Consider the following 21074-nt stretch of genomic DNA (forward strand, 5'->3'; position numbering starts at 1 on the left):
TGCACAAAAGCACAAGCAACAATTCTGTTAGGACCACCAGACAGCTAAGATACAGAGACCAAAACAAGCAAAAAGTCACTCACAAGAAGCAGAAATCATACAGAGGCAAATATATATATATATATATATATATTAGATTTTAAAAAATCATTAATATCCCCGGAGAAAGAAGAGCCAAAATATTGCAGTAATAACAGGATGTTATTTTAAAGTGAATATTGAGAGAACAAAACTCTTAGAATTAATCGAAACTATGACAGCATAGATGAAAAACTCAATAAAAGGAATAAAGATAAAATTAAGAAAGTTTCTCAAAAAGTAGAGCAAAACGCCAAAATAGGAAAGAAAAGATAAGAAATTTAGAAGAGCAATTTGGGAGGTCTAACATCCGAGTAAAACAAGGCCTACAAAAAATGAGAACAATCTCTCTAAGCCTGCATCAAGACTGTTGGTTTGCTGTCGCTGCTGGCTTCAAACAGGACCCAAGAGGAATATCTTCTGGGAGCCAGTGCTGTGGCGTTGTAGGTAAAGCCGCCTCCTGCGATGCCGGCATGCCTTATGGGTGTTAGTTTGGGTCCCAGCTGCTCCACTTCCAATCCAGCTCCCTGGTAATGGCCTGGGGAAAACAGCAGGAGATGGTCCAAGTACTTGGGCTCCTCCCATCCATACAGAAGACCCAGAAAAAGCTCCTGGTTCCTGACTGCAGCTTGGCCCAGCCCTGGCTATTGCAGCCATCTGGGGAGTAAACCAGCAGATGGAAGAGCTCTCTCCGTCTCACCCTCTCCTCTCTCTAACTCTGACTTTCAAATAAATTAATTAATTTTTTAAAAAGAAGGGATGTCTTCCATTTTGTCTGTTGGCTGGTCAATATCCCAGTGGGAATGGCCAACTCAACTGGAAGAGATATAGTCTTCAATTAATATGAAAAGAACACACAGATATCAAAAAAGAAATCATTGATGAAATAATTCAAGAAAACATCATCTAATTTGGACTTGAGTTTCCAGATTGAAATTGTACATCAAGGGCCTGACACATTTTTATGACATTTCAGGACATCCAGGACAATGTGATAATCCAGAGGGAAAAACAAGGGTTTCTTACAAAAGACCATAAGTGAAAATGATTTTATGTTATAATCACACAGGGAGCTAGAAGCAATGAAGTTATTCCTTTGTGGTGGAATGAGAAGGCCATGCCAAGATGGCCGCTGGCAAGCCAGCATCAGTTACTCAGGAGTGGCTTCGGAAACCCCCTGGGAAACCACCTGCCAGCAGAGCCTGCCTGGCAACAGGCTGTGATTAGTTAGGGCATAACCGTCCCTTGACCAGATTGACTGCCTTGGCTATATAAGCTGCTGTACCAACTGAAATAAACGAGTCTGTAGGCTGCTCCCTGGTTTTCATCCAACTTCTGGGGTCTGTGTGGTGACTCTGCACCTCTTGCCCCCACCACACTCCTCCTCTCAGAACGAATCCACAGCAACATTCCTTCCTAACTTTTGAGGGGAAATTATTTGCAATGTAGAATTCTCTCTCTCTCAGGGCTGGCACTGTGGCATAGTAGGATAAGCCTCCACCTGCAGTGCCAGCATCCCATATGGGCACCAGTTCAAGTCTCAGCTGCTCCTCCTCCAATCCAGCTCTCTACTAATGGCCTGGGAAAGCAGTAGAAGATGGCCCAAATACCTGGCTCCTGTACCTGCATGGGAGCCCTGGAAGAAGCTCCTGCCTTCAGATCAGCCCAGCTCTGAATATTGTGGCCATTTGGGGAATGACCCCTCACTGTGTGTAACTCTGTCTCTCAAATAAGTAAAAATAAAATCTTAAAAAAAATTCTCTCAAACCTGAAGGTAGAAAAAAAGACATTTTCAGACAAAATGTTTTAAAAATTGGTTCCTATGTCCCTTTTTCCAGGAAGCTGTTAGAGGATATGACAAACCAAGAAGAAGAAAAAATCCAAGTGGAAGGCATTGGATAACAGGAGGTTTGTGTAGAAGAGATGGGGGGGGGGGTTCCCAGGGTGACGTGGATTTCCTGGGGGCAGAGGGCAGCCAGCTCCCATCTGAGCAAGCAGAAGGCTTTAGGAGGGATTTCTCCAGGAAGTTGAAATTGATAGAGCACCTAGAATCTCAGCATCTCAGTAGGAGATTTAAGCTATGGGCAGAGTTTGGATGTCACTAGATAGGAGTACCTGGGAAACAAGAAAGGGAAGACAAACAGAAGGGAAATTCTTCATGAAAGGAAAAATATCAGTAGCTGCATAGAGCTTACAGAGAACTGTGATGCAACTCACTTGGGAAGATGCAAACAGGACTTGTGCCTGTTCTGGAGGGAGGGGACTCAAAGTCCTTATTCTCAAGGTACATCCATGAGCAATGCCTAAAACTGACAATGGTCAGTAACACGACAGACACACGCCCAAATACATATTGCATTGTCCCATTTATATTCAGTGTCCAGAACTGGCAAATCCATAGAAACAGAGAATAGATCGGTGGTTGCCCAGAGCCAGCAGGAGTGGGATGGGATGCGATGGGACAGCAGGGAGAATGGATGCTAAAGGCGGAAATCATGAAAATGCACTAGCAGTCACTGACAGGCACACGTCCAAGGGTGAACTGCATGGCGTGTGAATTATATCACAATGAACCCAGTTTATAAAAAGATCTAAGGCGCTGGCGTGTGGGGGCACAGTGGGTTAAGTCTTAGACTGCCATGCTGGCATCTCAAATGGGTGCAGGTTCGAGTCCTGGCTGCTCCACTTCCCATGCAGCTCTCTGCTATGGCCTGGGAAGGCAGTGGAAGGTGGCCCAAGTGCCTGGGCCCCTGCACCTGCATGGGAGACCTGGAGGAAGCTCCTGGCTCCTGGCTTTGGCCTGGCCCTGTCACGGCTGTTGTTGCCATTTGGGGAGAGAACCAGTAGATGGAATCAATCAATCAATCCCTCCTCCTCTCCTCCCCCCTCCTCCTCCTCCCTTCCTCTCTCTAACTCTGCCTTTTAAATAAATGTTTTACAAAGATCTCTGATACCAAAATAAGCAACAAAAAGTCGAAAGCAGCGTCCGGGGAGGGGAGCGGGGCTGCAGCTCTGAAGTTTAAAAGCACATCTTACAGAACAACTTGATTTCTTTAATCCGTCTGAACTTCTTCGAACAACGCATGGCTATTCAGAGTACTCCCAAGTAACGGGCCTGGTGGGCCGCTGACGGAGGGGACAGGCCGCTTGGGGGTCAGCCAGCGCTGGACGTCCAGGGCTGGGGTCACGGTCCCCGGGGCGGGGGCAGGGCTGGCAACCCCACGGCCTGGGGCCACCGGAAGGTCCCGCTGTCAGGTAGGGGGTGGGAGGTCCGGGGCCCCGGAGACCACCCCCCAGCTCCCCTCCGACATGGGCTGGCGGCCTTCAAATGTCGCCGCTGTCCTCTTGTCCCTCAGAGGCCGAACCCAGACCCAGCACTGGCCCCAGCGACGCTGAGAGCGCCCCGGAGCCCGCCGATTCCCTCGCGGGTGCAGCGGGCGCGGCTCTGGCGCCCCCTGCAGGCCGGGGAGCGCACAGGCCCAGCTCGGGGCCTCTCCTAGGACTCTGTGGGCTTGGGCCCCCTGGCGAGGCGGGCATAGATGCGGGCTTGACCACGGCGCTGGCCCACAGACGCGGCGCGTTTCGCCCCCTCAGGGAACATGTCGTCCCTGTTCGCAAGGGGCAGCCAGCTGGTGGTGCGGGAGCTGGGCAGGATGGGGGAGCTGGTGCCCGCGGACAGCCTGAACAGCGCCCCCCGCCTGCGTCCCTTCTGCGTGCTGAGAAAGAAGTGCAGGTGCCACCCCTGGCCTTGGGGCACCCGCCTCATCCCCACCGACTTCTCGCTCCTGGATCTGCTGGAGCCTGGTTCTCCGGCCCCAGGTACGTGTGAATAGGCGGTGGGGCGCAGGAGCCACCGAGCGCAGACGGCTGCCAGGCAGCTGTGGGGGAGACGGGTGAGCGGGGCTGAACCGGTGGGCAGCCCCACCTGGCACACAGAGACCCCCTCGGCTCGGGCAGGGGAGCTGCTTCTTCCTCCTCCCCTAGCTGGGTAGGAAGGAACCATGATGATAACGTTCAGCAACGGCTGCCATGATGAGGTGCCTTGGGCCAAGGCCGCCATCCTCACGGCCTCCCTTGGAGGAAGGCCCTGCCGTTCTTCCTCCCCCTCTTAGAGAGGGGGAGACTACGGCTCCAGGAGGTCACTGGCTTGCCCAAGGCCACAGCCAGCCAGTAAGTGGTGCAGACTGCTTGGGAAGCAGGGCTGAGACCCAAGCCCACGCCCCCGCCTGCCCTCACCCCACCAGCCTGCCTTCCTCCCTGTCTGCCTCCAGCATGGGCATCTGTCTCCACAGAGGTCAGCCGAAGCCAGCCTATCCATATCCGAAAGTCTGTGACTCGCGGGGTGACAGGAGCTGTGAGCGTCGGGCTGCAGGGCAAGGTGGCAGGGGGCGGCGTGGTCACCCACAGCTGCACGCTGGCCGTGCAGACCCTCAGCATTTCCCCTCACACCTGGGAGGGCCTGATGGAGAGCAGGTGAGCCGTGGAGCGGTCACGCGGGCAGGTGGGGCTCCTCTGGCTCAAGGCCTGTGGCCCTGGGTTATCCAGGCTGGAGGGAGGAATTGGGGGTGGGGGAGGGGCCGAGGCCTCGCGGGAAGCCCTGAGCCAAAGTCCTTAAGCCTAGTGTGCAATTCAGCTTGCAGAAGCCCATTTTCGGCCTGTGGTGTAGAATTATCGTGTACCCGCCCCAGCTGTCCTCTCTCCCACCCTTCCCACCCCCCAAACACACGGTTGCAGGAAACTGAGGACGCCCAGGCCCTTGCTGCTCAGGGAGCTGCAGAGCCGGACGCAGAGGGAGCGCCTGTACGTGGTGACAGAAGCGGTGGAGACTCTGCAGGACACCACGCTGCGGAGCCTCGGCCGAGCAGAGGGGACGGGGCAGCTGTCCTTCCCCGGGCTGGGCCATCTGAAGGTGCGAGGTGTGCCTTGTCCTGAGCTGCCACCAGAGGGCCCCGCCCTGCTGCCCTAACTGGCCCCACTGCAGATGGCCTCTTCCAGCCGGGAATGCTGGCCCCAGGCGCCTGCACCCTGGTTCTCGGTGCTGACTGCACTTTGGGGTCACCTGCGAGGGTGTTTCCTTGGGTTTGTTGTTGAAGTTGCTTTGATACCAGTGCCCAAACACCTGCCCTGTTCTGTCTTGGGTGGTCTGGAGTGAGACCCAATCCCTGGTGGTATTTGCTGTCTCCCAGGTGATCCTTCTGGGTCAGTGAGGCTGGGGGTCTGCAGTCACTCTGGAGCAGACGTGCCAGGGGAACAGGGCCTGACATGACCCCTGGCTGACTGTGGGAACTGGTGTTACCCCAAACTGGGGGACCCACTTCCTGGCAAGTTCTAAGAAACACACCAGAAGGGGCTGCCACACAAAGTAATTTATTTGCAGCAAATAAGGAAACCACAAGATTTTTATTTTATTTATTTGAAAGGCAGAGTTAGAGAGAAAGGAAGAGAGAGAGAGCTTCCATCCGCTGGTTCACTCCCCAGAGGGCTACAACAGCCAGGGCTGGGCCAGGCCGAAGCCAGGACCCAGGAGTTTCTTCCAGGTCCCCCACATGCATGCAAGGGCCCAAGCACATGGGCCATCTTCCACTGGTTTCCCAGGCCATTAGCAGAGACCTGGATGGGAAGTGGGGCAGCTGGGACTCGAACTGCTGTGTGGCACTTAGAGCTCTTACTGAGCTCACGTGTATTGTTTTGACCCTAGAATGCCGTGGGGTTTCTTTCTGGAATTAACTGTGCACACCGTGTCTTGCAGAATGCTATGCTTGCTGCATTTGCGATCTCTGCCCCCTCCAACTCCTGCACCCTCTACCCTGACCACCCCTGAACACCCTGCATCAAGGGAGACCCCACGATCCCCTCCAGCCCCACCTGCCTCTAAGACCCACTCCTGGAGGCCTGTGAGGATAGGGTGTCCGGTTCTCCCTGCCCCTTCACAGGTCCAGGGGCAGAGCACCATGGACAGAGAGAAGACAGTGACTGTCCCGCAGGGCAGTGTCGTGGCCTACAGAGTGCTGCAGCTGGTGGTTGAAGAGGATCACTGGGGTCAGACCCCTCCCACTTTGCCCATGCCAGCCTGTGCCCTGGGCGCTGTTTCTCCAGGGACGTGAACATTAGCTGGCCACGCCCCCACTCCCATAGCACAGAAGGGACTTGGCTTTCAGAGAAACACTCGCTCCCCAGCCTCTGGGGGAGGGCTGCATCCTACCTGAGGGACGGTCCTTGTCCTCTAACTGGCACAGAGACTCAGGGGACTCAAGTCTTGGTGGGGGGGGGGAGGAGGTTGTTCCCCTAATAAATGTCCCATCCCAGAACCCCCGTGAACCACAGATGCGTCTGGAGCTGAGCTAATGTGGGGCTGCCCCAGGAGCTCACATCTGGCTCCTGAATTCGGGGCCTCAGGCCCAGGGTGGGAAGGAACAGGGCTCAGACGGCCTCCCGCCCCTCGTGGGCAAGGTGGGAACCAGGAGCAGCACTTGGCCTGCGTGGCCCTGGAGGTGCTGTCCACAGTCTCCGCCGCACGTGGCTGGTTTCCGCCTTCCTCTCAGGGACACACCCCTTTTCCTGCCGGTGCCCCCTCTCTTTGCAGCTGTTCTCTGCCTCCCCGAAGGGCGGCGCTGTGGGGACGCTGGTGGAGGTGAGCATCCTGAGGTCTGTCTCCACTTGGCTGGCTCCTGAGGTCCCCTCCCTCTGCCATGTTGTCACCCCTGTCCCTCGGGGCTGACTCCACCTAAGGAGAACCACCCAGAAGCTTGGGTGGATCATGAGCATGGGAGTCACGTGGGTGTCCTCCTCCATATAGAGACGGCAGCTGTGGCCACTCATCTGTTTGGGTTAGAGGGTCTGAGATGGGGTGTGGACAGTGTCTGGGACCTGAGGGGACCTGAACAGGCCACTGTCATGGTCCCGGTGGTCGGAGCAGGAAGGCAGGGGTAGCGCAGGCCTGCTGAAGTGGTGCTTGGAGCAGGAGAAGCCCATCCCAGCTGGACAGACAGGGACAAGACAGAGCCTTGGAGGCTGGGCCCTGAGCCATGGGTTCTCTTCTTCTTGGGGAGAGGGGGCTGTGGGGGTGCTGGGTGTGGCAAGTGCTTAGCGAGTGCTAACTGAAGTCGGGGATGGGAAGCAGGCACACACAGCAGTGCTGTGTGGAGTGGGAGCTGCCCCCTGGGCTCAGACTTTGGGACCTCCTTGGGCCCCAGGTGAGGAGCAGGACTTCCAGGACCTGCGGAGCCAGGTGGCTGCCCAGCTGCAGGACCTGGCCACACTGTCCCCGGAGCTGCGCAAGACACTGCTGGGTGCCCTCCACCAATTGCTCGGGGACCCTCAGGCGCTCCAGGAACTGGAGGATACGGTGAGGGGCCCCTGGAATGCAGAGGAGGAGGCAGAGGGGAAGGAGAGGCAGAACGGCACTGAGTCTTGGGGGAGCGCCCAGCCTGGCTGGATGAGGCAGGCCCCGTGCTGGGTGGGCACAGCTATGTCCAACACTCCCAGCATTTGCTCACTGGGGACTAAAGCCACTCACCCCCTGCTGGAAGAGCCATCATCCAAATGCAAGCTTATGTCCCCTCCCCTTTGGGGCCTGGGGTGGTGGTGTGGACAGAAGGCCCAAGGTGAGACCCCGGCTGGCCCCACGTTACTCTCGCTTACCCCTTCCCTGCAGCTGGAGCAGGCCCTGGACGCCGGGTTGCTGGGACAGTTGCAGGGCCCTGGTGGCGTCATCGTGTGCAGCCTGCAGGACCCCTCAGGCAACCTGTCGCCCTCCAGAGGCAGGGCCTTCCTCCACCTCCTGGGAGCCCTAGTGGGTAAGGGCAATGGGCCGGGGCTGGGAGGAAGAGGGCCCAGAGGGAGGGCCCCCTGAAGCTCCGATGGTCAGCCCTGCTGAGCCCCAGCTTGACCTGGCCAATCCTCACATCCTGGTGAATAATCACATCCCAGAGCCACTGCCGGCAGTGGAGCTGGTGCACCGAAGCCCGTTGACAAGTGGAGCCCACCTCCAACCTGACTGGGTTTCAGGAAAACCGAGGAGCCGGGCAGGGGAGGGCAGCAACTTGCTTGCAGCCACTCAGCGGTTCCAGGGGTTGACACAGCTTCTGTGTTGCAGAACCCTGGAGGGATTCTCCCCGCCTCGGGGCTCCAGCATGCTAGCCCTCCCTCCCCAGGGTTTCCAGGGCCATGAGGAGAGTCGTGGGGTACCCGAGCCCCCTGCACTCAGTGCTCCTCCCTCTCCATCCCTCCACAGTGCTGAGTGACAGCCAGCAGTGGCTGCTGGCCCAGGTCCTGGAGAGACAGATCCTGCCTCAGCAACTGGAGCTGGTGAGGGCCCCCAGGGAGATGAAGTGGGCTGGGGGGAGCAGCCGGGGAAGACTGGAGGGTCCAGTCCCCAGCCCCTGGGGGTCCCTGAAATGCAGAGAGACAGGTCTTCCATATGCTGGTTCACTCCTCAAATGCCCACAACAGCCATGGTCTAGGCCAGCCTGAAGGCAGAGCAAGGACCTCCATCTGGGTCTCCCATGAAGGTGGCAGAAACCCAAGCCCTTGATCCATCACCTGCTGCCTCCCAGGATCCACATTAGCAGGAAGCTGGAATTGGAAGCAGAGCCAGGACTCGAACCCAGGCACTCCAATAGGGGCTGCGAATGACACAGGCAGCACCTTCACCCCTGCACCAGATGCCCGCCCTTTGTTAGCCCTCTGCACTGCCCTGGCCCACAGAGTGCAAGTAGGCCCCAGGTTCTGACCTCCCGGTGTCCAGGTGGGTGCAGCCTCTCCCAGGTGAGCCCTAACCAGTCCTACCGGACTTTATTCATTGACTGTATTCCACCTGTGCCTGGTGCCAGGCTCCAGTGAAAGAGCCAGCCCCCACCGCCACTCCGGGAGATAACGGCAGTCCTGGATTTAGTTTACACAGGCAGACGCGGAGCTGGGCATCCGGGCAGAATAGCTTGTGCAAAGACCCGGATGCTAGGAAGGGTTGGCGCTCACTCTCTCCTGCCAGAGGAAGTGAAAGATGGTGTTGAGGCCGGTGGGGCTGGGGTTGGACAATACTGGGGTCCACCATTCTACAGGGAACAGACCCCAGGGCCACTGCATGGCTGTGGTGGCTTCCCCAGGGTGGCTTCTGCTGACCCAGGATCCCAGAGACCTCTCTGTTCATTCTGATTGGTTCCTTGCAGGTAGCAAGCATCCTAGAGGCCAACTTCACTCAGAGGGAGGAGGCAAGATGTTCCCTCCCACCAGAGGTCCTCTCGGCCCTGCCCAGTGAGGCTGTGGTCCTTGCCTTGAGCTTGCTGGAGAGCTGTGGGCTGGAGCTCCAGGGGCCCGGCTGCCAGCTCAGCTGGGACCCCGCTGCAGTGCCCCAGGTCTCTGCACTGTATGGGTGCCTGGAAGGGCTGCAGCTGCTGGCCGGTCCCAGCCCCGGGCCCTCCCAGCCAGTGTCTGAGGAGGAGGTCACATCGTGCCTCTAGGGTCCTGACTCCAGGGAGCTGCTGGCCTTTGGGTGGCCTCCGCCAGGACGGACTCACACACTGTCTCCTGTTGTTTTCGGGGCTGGTTCCCAGACGTTGGGCAAGCTCTTTTCAAAGTGGGTCCGGGTTCTTCCTGAGAGCTTTGGAGGCTGGTTCCAGAACAGCCTGGCCCAGTGCAAGGTTCTGCTGCCACTGGCAGCTGTGCAGCTCTGTGCTCCTGCCCTGGTCCCTGGACCACAGAATTCACAGTAACTCTAATAGAACTACGGTGAAGATCCTGAAAGCTAAACTGAACGCGCTCAGAGGTGCACCTGGCTATGCTGAGGCCATGTGGTGCTGGCGTTGTTAATAACAGTGTTAGTCTTTCTGAAGGAAGCTGTGGAGGCTTTCTCCAGGTACAGAGGACTTAATTTCCCCTTAATTCCCCCGCCCCCCACCCGTTTCCCTGTCTGTGAGATGAGAGGGGTAGGTTAGAAGACTCGGGTCTCCCCAGCTGCACCGCTCAGGGGATTACGGGCAGGGGACCAGGGCTGGCCGCAGAGCAGGCTCTTTCGAAGTCTGGTTCTGATGGCCACTCCCAGCACCTCCCAGGACAGAAGTACAGCTCTTCTGATTGACGGGGGGGAGGGGGTGGCTTTCGGTACAACATGGCTGTGTGTGGGAGCGTGTGTGGTGCACATGCACTGTGTCTGTGCCCCCTGGACAGCATGCTCTTCTATTGTGGCCCCAGTAAAGATGTTTCCTTGCCTTGGAAGGAGGTCCTGGCAGAACCCACCTCAAGAGCTCAGCCTCCAGGAGGTCCTCGCTTGGGGTCAGCACAGGAGGCGGGGCAGGGGCGCGCTTTGTGGCCAGGGGGTGTGTGGAGACACCTCTTCTGCCTGTGGCTGCTTCTGTGCAGGTCTCCCTGCTCTGGCCTGCCCCAAAGCAGATGGGACACATCCTGACAGCGGTGTTACCTTAGCGGCTTGCCCAGGTACAAGTCGGGACCGCAGGACCCAGGGACAGCCTGACACCAGTTAATGGGCACCTGCAACAGTAGATCCCCAGTCGTGGTCTCTCTCTGCCCTGGGCTGCCTGGTAGTCTGACTTCCGGCCCCCGCCCCACCCTGCCAAATGCCCCCCGGAGAAATCTCCCTCCTCAGCCCAGCTCACGCCTGGAAGGGCAGCAGCCGAGTGCCTTGTCATCCTGCGATCCTGCCAAATGGGCCTCCCTTCCCCCTCTTCCATCTTGCTCAGACCTAAAGCTGGGCTCCTTCTTGGCACCTCTCACTTCCACCTCTCACTCTGCTGGGGAAGCCTGTCAGTTCCACCTTCTGAACACCTCCCCAGTCTGGTCCCTGTCCCGACACCCAACACAACACCCTGTGGAGATGTCCTGCCCGCATCACCGGAACCGCCTCACTGCCGCCTCTGTCCTTGGCTTGGCAGCTGCAGTAACCCCTTCAAACACATCACGTCAGGTCACTGCTTCACTGACGCCTCCGCAGTGGCTGCCAGGCTCCGACCTGTCACCCTTCTCTGCTCCCTGCTCTCCTAAGACACTGCTAACACTCCATCCCTCCCTCAGCCTTGGCTGGAGTTAACTCTCGCGTGTGCACTACCACCCACCCAGCACCTTTCGCTCCATTAACTTCCACACTTAGCATCTCCCAAGGCCTATACAATCTAGTGATCATGTTGGGGCACTGGGAATACAGCATGCAGGGAACAGACATGGCCTGTTCTTATGGAACTGACAACGTGGAGCAAGGCAGATATTAAGGAAAAAAAAAATATATGTACTCACTGTTAATTCCAACTGCAAGGAGCTACAAAGGAGACCCCTAGTCCCAGAAGGGGTCATAGGAAGACAGGGCATCCCAAGAGCTCACCACACCCTAGGACTCCACTCCCACCAAGCAAACTGATCAAGCAGCACTGCTTCCCTGGGGAGGGGGCTGGGTGCACTGGAAGCCCAGGGAGAGGAAGCAGCACAGCCAAGACCTCCCGGAGGCAACAGATGCCCCAGAAAGCTACCTCTTCCCTCGGTCTTTGCGGTCCCAGGACACAGGCCACATATGGCTTGACAGATACTCACTAAACATGTCTTGATATAAAGACTCGTGAACACACTCATGTTTGAAACAGTTGTTGCTGGTTTTAGTTTCTAATATGCAGTTAATCCTCTGCCCATTTGGAAAACTGTGGTCAGGGCAGTTCCAGAACCTCTTTAAAAGGCATCATTACAATCACAGAGCACGGTCCAGTAACCCCATCGGGTGAGGGAAGTATTTAGGACCACTAAGTCCACTGATGACTCTGGGCCAGGGGTGGGGAATGTGCAGTCCACAGGCCGGTGCGAAATCATTTTATCTGGCCACTGCAGGAGGCACTTGAAATTCAGGAAATCCACAGCAGGCTAATTTTGAAGGAATTTTGTATGGCTCACGAATGATGTTACAAATATCAAATGGCAGCAATACCTGGAATAGGCTACCTTGCATTGGTTTTATGTAGTGAAGCGTCACAGAAATCAGAATGAGACAAACATCGATCATTTCTGTCCCCCGGATATGCAGGGGAGGTTATGCACAGTGAGGCACAGTTCTTGGTGCCACACTTCAGAGGTTTATTTTGAATATTGTTTTATAAAGTCACACTAAGTTCAAGAGGGAGACCAGAATAAGTCCCACTACTGCCTTTGCAGGCAGTGCATACGATACAAACACATATGCTGGAGGTCACTTGCCTCAGGTATCTCACTTCTCTAGAGGGGTAGAGGGGGAAAAAGAGTTCCCAAGAAATGACTTGGATTGGGGTCACTGTCAGTGCACAGGTTTTTTTTTGGTTACACCTTTATGGCCATATCCTATCCTACAGATTTTTTCAATATGCTCTACAGGGATTACTGGTTTAAGACTCCTGGAGTGGTAGTTACTGAGGTCTCAAAGGGAACTGGAATGGCTGACATTTTAACTCAAAAAAGGACACAATTATCTTGAAACAAGCCTAAAATACTTGCAGCAATCTTAAAATAGGCAAGAAGGTTTTTTATCCCAAATCTTCAGAAAGTGAGAAAACCATGGGCTGACAAGCTCCACTCATCTACATGGAGGGCCGTGGTGAAAAACAAGAATGGGGGTTGGGTGGAAGGATGATGTAACCAACCATTCGGCGTCCTGGAGAGAGAGGCACAGGGACTGAGGGTTAAGATGAGTAGACACTGACCAGATGGCCTTTAGGGCTAAGAGTAGAAGAAGGCAGCTTGAAGTGGGAGGATTTCCCTACACCTACACTGGAGGGCCACCCCTCCCTCCAGTGGGCAGGACACTCGCTGAACACGGACCCTGGCCATTTTCCTGATAAGCCTGTGCCCTGAACTACCGACCTTCATTCCAAGGACAGAGATCAGATTGCACAGGTGAGAGGATGCCTACTTTCTCTCTTTGGGTGACCTGCAGGCAAGTGTTAGACCTGAGGCTGAACCCTCCCGTTGGCAGCAGAGATGGCTCCATTTATCAGGCTGTAGAACTGTGCTTCTATCTCATCAGTCAAATCAATCTGCTCCAAACAGGAAGAACAGGCAGGCCAGACAGGAAGTATTTTAGCCACTGACGACCATGTGGTCTCTGACACAATTCTGCTGTTGTAGTGCAAAAAATGCCATAAAAATATGTAAACAAACTGGATTGTGTTCCAATAAAATTTTATTTATGAACATCAATTAGAATTTCATATACTTTTCTCATGCCACAAAATATTCTTTTGTTCTCAACCTTTTAAAAAACCATTCATTATTCTTTTGATTTTTTTTTTTTCCAACCTGTTTTTCCAACCATTCTTAGCTCACAGGCTATACAAAAACAGATGGTGGGCCCATCAGCCCACAGACCAGCGTGCCAGCCCCTGGGCTGGAGCTGAGACTTTCCCACTTACTCTTCAACATGCAGATGCAGAACTATGTCAACTGTATTGGCCACAGCAATAGACTGCCTCTACTGCACCTGCGTCACTATTTTCCATCTGTATTTGCTCCACTCAAGCATTCACTTGGCACTGATTCCAACATGGGTACTGTGCAAGACCCTTCCTTGGGACACTGAAAGAAGTCAGGCATGGCTCTTCCCTTCCCGTCTCCACACACTATGCTTCTCTCAGAATCAGCAAAGACGCCCACAAGTACAGTGAAATGTCAGAGGTGTTTCAGGAGATCCTTCTGGTAGATTCTTAGGGCTGCCATTAACAAATTACCACAAACTGAACAGTCTGAAGCAGAAATTTACTTCCACAATCTTGCAGGGCAGCAGTCTGGAACTGAGATTGTAGCAAGGTTGGTTCCTTCGGGGGCTCCAAGGGAGCAATTCCTGTGGCTCCTCGGCTGAAGACAGTGTCCGCATCTCTCCGTCCACCTTCACAGAGCCTTCCACTCTGGGTCCATTTTCCCTTCTTTTCTAAGGACGTGTCATTGCATTCAGGGCCCACCCTAATACAGGATTTCACCTGCAAACATCCTTTTCCCAAATAAGGTCCCTTTACAGATTCCTGGTGGACATAGCTTGTTTGAGGGCCCACTACTCAACCTGTTACAGGGACTCTCTGAAGAAGACGGTCAGCGTCATCCATGAAAGAGAAGCTGAAAGATGGGTTTACCAGACGGACATGAGGGAGGAAGAGCACATTGGGTTCAGTGACCTGCTGGACCAGAGTTCCAGAAGCAACAGTGCATGGACAATCTAGTGAGCAGTTGCGCCCAGCTGCAGACGAGGGTGTGCGGCGGGAGAATGGTGAGCAGGAGGAGCCTAAGGGGTCAGCAGGATTCCACCAGCAAGGCCGTGTGAGCCTTGGTGTGCTGCTACAAACCCAGAAGGACGTGACGCCAGCCTCTGGGATTCTCTGGCACGGCTAACCACTGAATTCTGTCACATCTCAGTCCTCTCCGTACACCACTGGCGTGGCTGCAGCAGACATCTGGAGCAGCTTGTTCTTAATCATGAAACTTGGATTTTAGGATCTTAAACTGAAAAACATGTTAGTTTTCTATCACCAGTGGGGTCATGGCCCTCACGTTTCACTTTTCTCCTAGGAGTTTCTCTTCTACTCACTCTCCTCCCAGTGTGTCAAGGGCTGCTCTTCCTTCCACACTCTGCCTCATGCTGCTAGGCTCTCACTCCTGCGAACCGAAAATCAAACAGAGTGTGGCTTTCCCTTTATTATTACATCCACATAATAGTAAATTAAGAAAAAGTCAAGTTAATGACAAGATCACTGATCTTATCACACTTAACAAAATCTTAAAATCAATGAAAACTATGTACACTGACAACAATTACGAAAAACACTATCAGTAAGACCCAGTTCTCCCCTAAAAGAAGGACAAATCAGGTAACATATACAAATTCCATAAAATATACACGGGGAAAACTTCAAAAGCCTAAAAACAAAACGTCAGTAAACCAACCACACTTAGAAAAATGAAAGCTGATTTTTATTTTATCATCAACAGCCATTCTTTAAACATGAACATGCATACGTAATATTCTACGCACACATCACAGTTTTTAACGTTAGTTAATAAAGGTTAAACACACAACATACATCCTTACAAAAAAAGTCAAAATGCAAAATTAAAACTTTAAACAAAAGTCTTACTAATTTAAAAAACGTTTGTGTTGAGTACCATTTGTACAACACAATTAATTTAAACATTTTCATTTTGGCTGCACATGAAAAAAGCGGCAGTAGAAAATAAAGTTGTTGAGGGCTTTTAAATAGCAGAATAGGCAGTTTTGCCATGCAGGAGAAGCAATATTAAATATTAGTTTTCAAAAAAAATCCACATTTAAAAATATTTAGTTCAAGTCACAGAATTTTTCTCAGTAGAGACCCCAATGCAATGCATAATTAGCTGCCTTAGATGGCCTTTTTGAAAGGACAATATCCCTTCAGAGTGTAACTTTACTGATTTTGGCACAGAAAAGAAGTCTTAAGAACAAGAACATGATTAAAAAAGAGGGAAGAGGAACAGAGGAAAGAAATAAAAGCAAGAATAAATGAGATAGTAATTGCAATCACTAAAAAACTGTGCATTCTCAGTCATTGCAGAACACTGTCTTCTGTCCACAGCAGGGCCCACTCCAGGACTGTTACTGCAGCATGGATTTAATTTGCTTGGAGGTAGTCTCATCATTCAAATGTTTTGTTGTGTACCTGAAAGAAAAGAGCAGCACTATGGAATTCTATCAGGTTTTATGATTATGGCAAGATGAGCAATAGGTCAGGGAAATCTCTCACAAAATTCTGTCTCTTCACTACAGCTTTAACCCAGTTCAGATTCCCATACCATAGATGCTGACCAGCCAACAGACAAGCTAACAGCTATTTCACTTAGTTACAACTTAAAATGTTAAACCCTCATTGTCATTAATTAGCTGTAACTTCTCACTCAGATGAAGTTAAGTGTTCTATCCCAGAGGTTGGCAAATCGTGGTCCATGAGCCAAATCCAATCCATCTCTTTTTACCACAGCCTGTGAGCTAAGCATATTTCTAGTTTTTACGTTTTGGATGGGTCAGGGGAAAAATTAAAAATGTGTCAAATTCAAATCTCAGTATTTCCATATGACATACCTTGCTGATTCATTTACACAGTAAACCTCAATGTTCGCATATAATTTGCCACACTGATTCATTTACATATTCCTGACAGTTATCTTCTTGCTATGACAGCAAATGACAGAGTAGCTGTGACAGAAGTCACATGGCTCACACAGACTAAAATATTTGCTTACCCTGGGCCCTTTACAGCGAATTGCACCACCTCTGTTCTGTTCTGTATATAAGACAGCAGAACTACCACAACCGTCACATCCCTCAATCTGGCACTTAGAGAATACCTTAATTCTGAGTGTTCCTTATCTCCAAGTAGGTGTGTTTTACTATGATCATGCAAACTCAAATTAAGAATCCAAAGAAGAATTAGTAATTATGACAACATTCACCATGGGATTCCTTTAAACAGCAGAAACCAACAGGCAAACCTACTTAGTGTCAGACACTGTTCCAGAAGTTTACCATCCTGCGGAGGGAGAAAAGTACAAGCAGTAGTAGCCAAGAAGACTTGCTCATGTAGACATCACAGATCGCTAGTAAGGAGGCTGACAATTTCAAGTGCAGTGAAAGCCAATAGAGGACATTAAGTAGAAGGTGATGGGATTTCAATCCACTGGTTCACTCCCCAAATGACAGCAACAAAGTCAGGGCTAGGCCAGGCACGAGCTAGAAACCTGGAACTCAATCTAGGTCTCCAATGTGGTTGGGCAGGGACCCACAAACTAGAGCCATCACCTGCTGCCTACCAATGTGCACGTACCTTAGCAGGAAGCTGGATGGGTAGCAGAACCCAAAACTGATATGGGATGGGGGCATCCCAAGAGGGGTCTTAACTGCAGCACCAAAAGCCTACGCCTCATTTCTGTTTTGAAAGGATCATTCTACGGAACAGGAGGAGCAGCAGGGGGACCAGACAAGGGCCTGATACTGAGGACCGCAGGGGAAATGATCAAGGCTTTGGCCAGATTAGAAGCAATGGAAAAAAATGCTTAAATGTGGGAGCTTTTTGGAAATAATCCATTGGTTTGGTTTACAAGAGTTTCACATATAACATTAAGAACTGTAGACTTCTAAGCAGGTACACAAGACAGTTTCAAGGTTTAAGCTCAACTCTTGTTAAGTTCATTTCAAATCCATTTAAAAATCAAAGAAAGCATCTGCAATCAAGAACATCTTTGGAGAGGTAGAAAGACACACACGGTAATTGTGTACTAATATACTCTCTACAATATTACTTCAAGTCAATTCCAAACCATTCTCATATATGAAAGAGACGCTAGCATGACTGGCACCTAACAAGTGCTCAATCAATACTTGGGGTAGGAAGACAAGTGATGTTGCTAGAATGGAAAGAAAAGCCCACACAAGATCACTGACATTAACTGGGACACGATTTAGCAAACATTTAGCCTGCTTTATACAGAGTAAAAATATCACAATCCTGGAGCCAGTGTGCATCCCTATGGGTGCAGATTTGAGTCTTGGCTACTCTACTTCCAATCCAGTTCCTTAATAATGTGCCAAGGAAAAGCAGAAGATGGCCCTTGCACCCACGTGGGAGATCTGGATAAAGTTCCCAGTTCCTGGCTCTTGGCTTCGGCCTGGCCCAGTCCTGGCCACTGCAGTCATCTGTGGAGTCAACAAACAAATGGAAGATCTGTCTCTCCTTCTCTGTTAACTCTTTCAAATAAATAAATAAATCTTTAAAAATGTCACTAAACTCGCGAGGTACTGTGAGCTTCTGAATTTTGAGTGTTTGCCTCTCTCCACATGACACAAGCAGTCTCTTCCTCTGTAGGTGTGATCTTAGCTCCCCGCAGTTTTCAGACCCATCACGGGCAGCTAACAAACAGGCATATGATGTCATTTCATTTTTTGTCAAGTCAAGGTTAGTAATATCAAATGTGTGTGAAAATAATATGGAGATATCAAGTATTATCTCCTTTTGTGCACTAAAGCAGTCCTTTTTCCAAGTACATATAGCTCTTCTACTGAAGAAAAGCAACTATTATTTACTTCTACTCTTAAATTTAAAGACAATTATGTAGCACTGAACATGAACTCCCCTCTCTAGCTCTCCTTCGCTTTTTTTTTTTAAGATTTATTTATTTGAAATTCAAGAGTCAGAGAGAGAGAGAGAGAGAAAGAGAGAGAGAAAGAGAGAGAGAGAGGTGTCTTCCATCCACTGGTTCACTCCCCAATTGGCCTCAATGGCTGGAGCAGTGCTGATCCAAAGCCAGGAGCTTCTTCCAGGTCTTCCACGCATGTGCAGGCGCACAAGGACTTGGGCCATCTTTTACAGCTTTCCCAGGCAATTAGCAGAGAGCTGGATCAGAAGTGGAGCAGCCAAGACATGAACCGGTACCCATATGGGATGCCAGCACTGCAAGGCGGTGGATTTACCCACTACGCGACAGTGTTGGCCCCTCTCTTTTCCTCTTATTAAAGGCATTTTGTCCCATTTCTCTGATTGTAAATCACAGACACAACTTTTTGCTTTCTCAGCATAGTGTTAGTTGGAGGTACTATATATATAATTACGACAGAAAATCATTCAAAACAAAGCATATGTGTGTGTCTGTGTATGTGGTTACACCTCCAGTTTAAATGTTTTGGTCAACACTTCTGCAAATGGTAAGCTCCATTTTGTAAAGGTCTAAGTCACAACACTTACATATTTTGGGGCTATAATGCATTCTTGGGGCCGGCGCTGTGGGGCAGAGCCAGAATCCCATATGGCCGCCAGTTCATGTTCTGGCTGTTCCTTTTCCAATCACTTTCTCTGCTAATGGCCTGGGAAAGCAGTTGAAAATGACCCAAGTGGCCGGTGCCATGGCTCAATAGGCTAATCCTCTGCCTGTGGCGCCAGCACACTGGGTTCTAGTCCCAGTCAGGGTGCCGGATTCTGTCCCGGTTGCCCCTCTTCCAGGCCAGCTCTCTGCTGTGGCCAGGGAGTGCATTGGAGGATGGCCGAAGGGCTTGGGCCCTGCACCCCATGGGAGACCAGGAGAAGCACTTGGCTCCTGGCTTCGGATCAGCACGGTGCACTGGCCACAGCGTGCCGGCCGCAGCAGCCATTGGAGGGTGAACCAACGGTAAAGGAAGACCTTCCTCCCTATTTCTCTCTCTCACTGTCCACTCTGCCTGCCAAAAAAAAAAAAAAAAAAAAAAAAAAAAGACCTAAGTGCTTGGGCCCCTGTACCTGCATGGGAGAAATGTGCCCAGACAGGCCCAGTTCTGGCCATTGCAGCCATTTGGAGAGTGAACCAGTGGATGGAAGATCTTTCTCTCTGTCTCTCCCTCTCTGTCTGTAAGTCTACCTCTCAAGTGAAAAAAATAAAATAAAATGCCTTATTAACATTACCTGTGTGCTCTGCGTGAAGCATATGAAAGGTGAGGCTCACATGAAGCAGTGAGTGAAGGTGCCTGAGCTCAAACTGAGACCTAGTGAAGAGGCTACGCGCTCTGGACATGGCTGCCTGCATTAGTAATAATGCCACCCTCAAGTGTATCACATGATAAACCTAACACTTAATGAGAGCATGGGGTTTTCAGAATGAAATCCTGGATTTGAAACTACATCCCAACAGTTACTAGGTACATACTCTTTAATTTCTCAGAGCTGAGGGAACTTTTGAGTCTATACAGTGGAGACACTATTACTATCCCATTCCCACCAATCACAAACAGCTCACAGCTGTGGTGATGACAGGGCTAGGAAACACTGCCAACTAAAACCACTGCTAGATAAGCACCCAGGTGTAAGGGTTAACCTTACAAAACTTCCCAGGTACAAGAATGAATACCAGACACTATGGACAAAACAGCTCAAGAGTTACATCTAGATCAAAATTTTGTTTTCTAATTTCAGTCATCTATTTGGAAAGAAAAATGTCACAGAACTGACAGGTAGCACTTGCCTCCACGGCATTTTTCTCCCCCTTTCCTCAAATGCAGATCACAGGGGGGCAGGGGGAGCTTTGCCACCATCTTTCACCAGCCCTGACTGCCCTCCTTTGCCCTAACCTAATGCTAAATAAAAAGAGTAATTACCCCTAAAGTCTAAAAAACATTACTAGGTTCACAGCTTTACACTGATCTCATAGGCATACTTTCTCCATGGTAAAGAAGTAAAACTAAAACCTCCTGCACCGGAATTACCTCTAAGTTCAAACAGAAGGCTTCCTGCCACTGGCTGGCTTTGAAGAAAAATCAGACTGACTGAGACACAGGGGCGTCCAGAAAGTTACTGAGGAGGTAAGACTCACATCACCTAAAGTATTGAAAACTCAATGTTTGCATTGTAAAGACCAGGCTTATATTTCAAACAGTCTGACATTATTAGGATTTTTGAGTTCCTTAATATATCTAATGTTCCATTTAGAATAGACTTCTCTTATTTTAGCTGTCATGGCTATAGGATGCCTTTCATATTCTCAGTAACATCATCTGATGGTTTCACTCTGCTGAAATGACAGCCAACATTTTGCTTTTTCATGTGTTCATACAATTTTTGTATTTAAAACCAAAGTAATCAAGCAATGGGAAACTGACTTTCCTTTCAGGGAAATTATTTCACAAGTTAAATTTCTGTGGCCAAAATGTAAGGAAGTACTGAGAGTTTCATTTAAAAATACTCTAGCATTCTTAGGATCTTCTGTAACTAAAGTAAGAGAAAGCTGAGAAAAGACATCATCTAATGACTATTTCCATTGTAAGAAATACAGAAAAAAATAACACAGGCTGTATCTGCAATTATACTCTACTCAGGGAAAAGAACTGGTTCTAAAAAACCTGTATGGAATTATTTTATAAAAATGTAACTAGCACATAGGGCTATGATCAGCCATACAACACAGGAAAGAACTCCAGATGGCTCAACACAGTGAGATTATATGAATTTCTTTTTCTTTAAAATTTCCTGTGTTTTCTCAAGTTTATTTACAGTTAG

General features: G+C 50.8%; 2 protein-coding genes across 22 annotated transcripts in view; one reads left to right on the top strand and one right to left on the bottom strand.

The window, feature by feature from the left end:
• Positions 1 to 3282: 3282 nt before the first annotated feature.
• Positions 3283 to 19302, top strand: GSDMC (gasdermin C). Of its 3 annotated transcripts, XM_051844828.2 has the most exons (10): positions 3283 to 3333; positions 3673 to 3897; positions 4371 to 4551; positions 4813 to 4987; positions 6012 to 6117; positions 6662 to 6709; positions 7272 to 7423; positions 7733 to 7874; positions 8312 to 8385; positions 9246 to 13116. In XM_051844828.2, exons 2-10 carry the CDS (start codon positions 3678 to 3680, stop codon positions 9534 to 9536), a joined length of 1389 nt encoding a protein of 462 aa, XP_051700788.2. In that variant the 5' UTR covers positions 3283 to 3333; positions 3673 to 3677; the 3' UTR covers positions 9537 to 13116. The 3 variants fall into 3 exon arrangements, with proteins under 3 accessions (XP_051700788.2, XP_069931585.1, XP_051700790.2); XM_070075484.1 differs by lacking the exon at positions 3283 to 3333 and having other exon boundaries at positions 3368 to 3897; positions 12977 to 19302; XM_051844830.2 differs by lacking the exons at positions 3283 to 3333; positions 9246 to 13116 and adding an exon at positions 8530 to 9197 and having other exon boundaries at positions 3373 to 3897.
• CYRIB (CYFIP related Rac1 interactor B) overlaps positions 13205 to 21074 on the bottom strand; it is a 168927-nt gene continuing 161057 nt past the window's right edge. For all 19 annotated transcript variants that reach the window (XM_070075485.1, XM_070075493.1, XM_070075494.1 and 16 more), the window contains one exon: positions 13205 to 15722. In XM_070075485.1, coding sequence (XP_069931586.1) covers positions 15659 to 15722 — 64 coding nt within the window. In that variant the 3' untranslated portion in view covers positions 13205 to 15658. The remainder of the gene's footprint in view (positions 15723 to 21074) is intronic.

Source organism: Oryctolagus cuniculus, chromosome 6 (assembly GCF_964237555.1).
Source record: "Oryctolagus cuniculus chromosome 6, mOryCun1.1, whole genome shotgun sequence".
Lineage (NCBI taxonomy): Eukaryota > Metazoa > Chordata > Mammalia > Lagomorpha > Leporidae > Oryctolagus > Oryctolagus cuniculus.

Excerpts from the sequence above, each read along its gene's own strand:
- GSDMC (XM_051844828.2), top strand. The coding sequence starts at position 3,678 with ATGTCGTCCCTGTTCGCAAGGGGCAGCCAGCTGGTGGTGCGGGAGCTG. Across the intron at positions 6,710-7,271 it reads CTGTGGGGACGCTGGTGGAG|GTGAGGAGCAGGACTTCCAG; the intron begins GTGAGCATCCTG and ends CTTGGGCCCCAG. Across the intron at positions 8,386-9,245 it reads TGCCTCAGCAACTGGAGCTG|GTAGCAAGCATCCTAGAGGC; the intron begins GTGAGGGCCCCC and ends GGTTCCTTGCAG.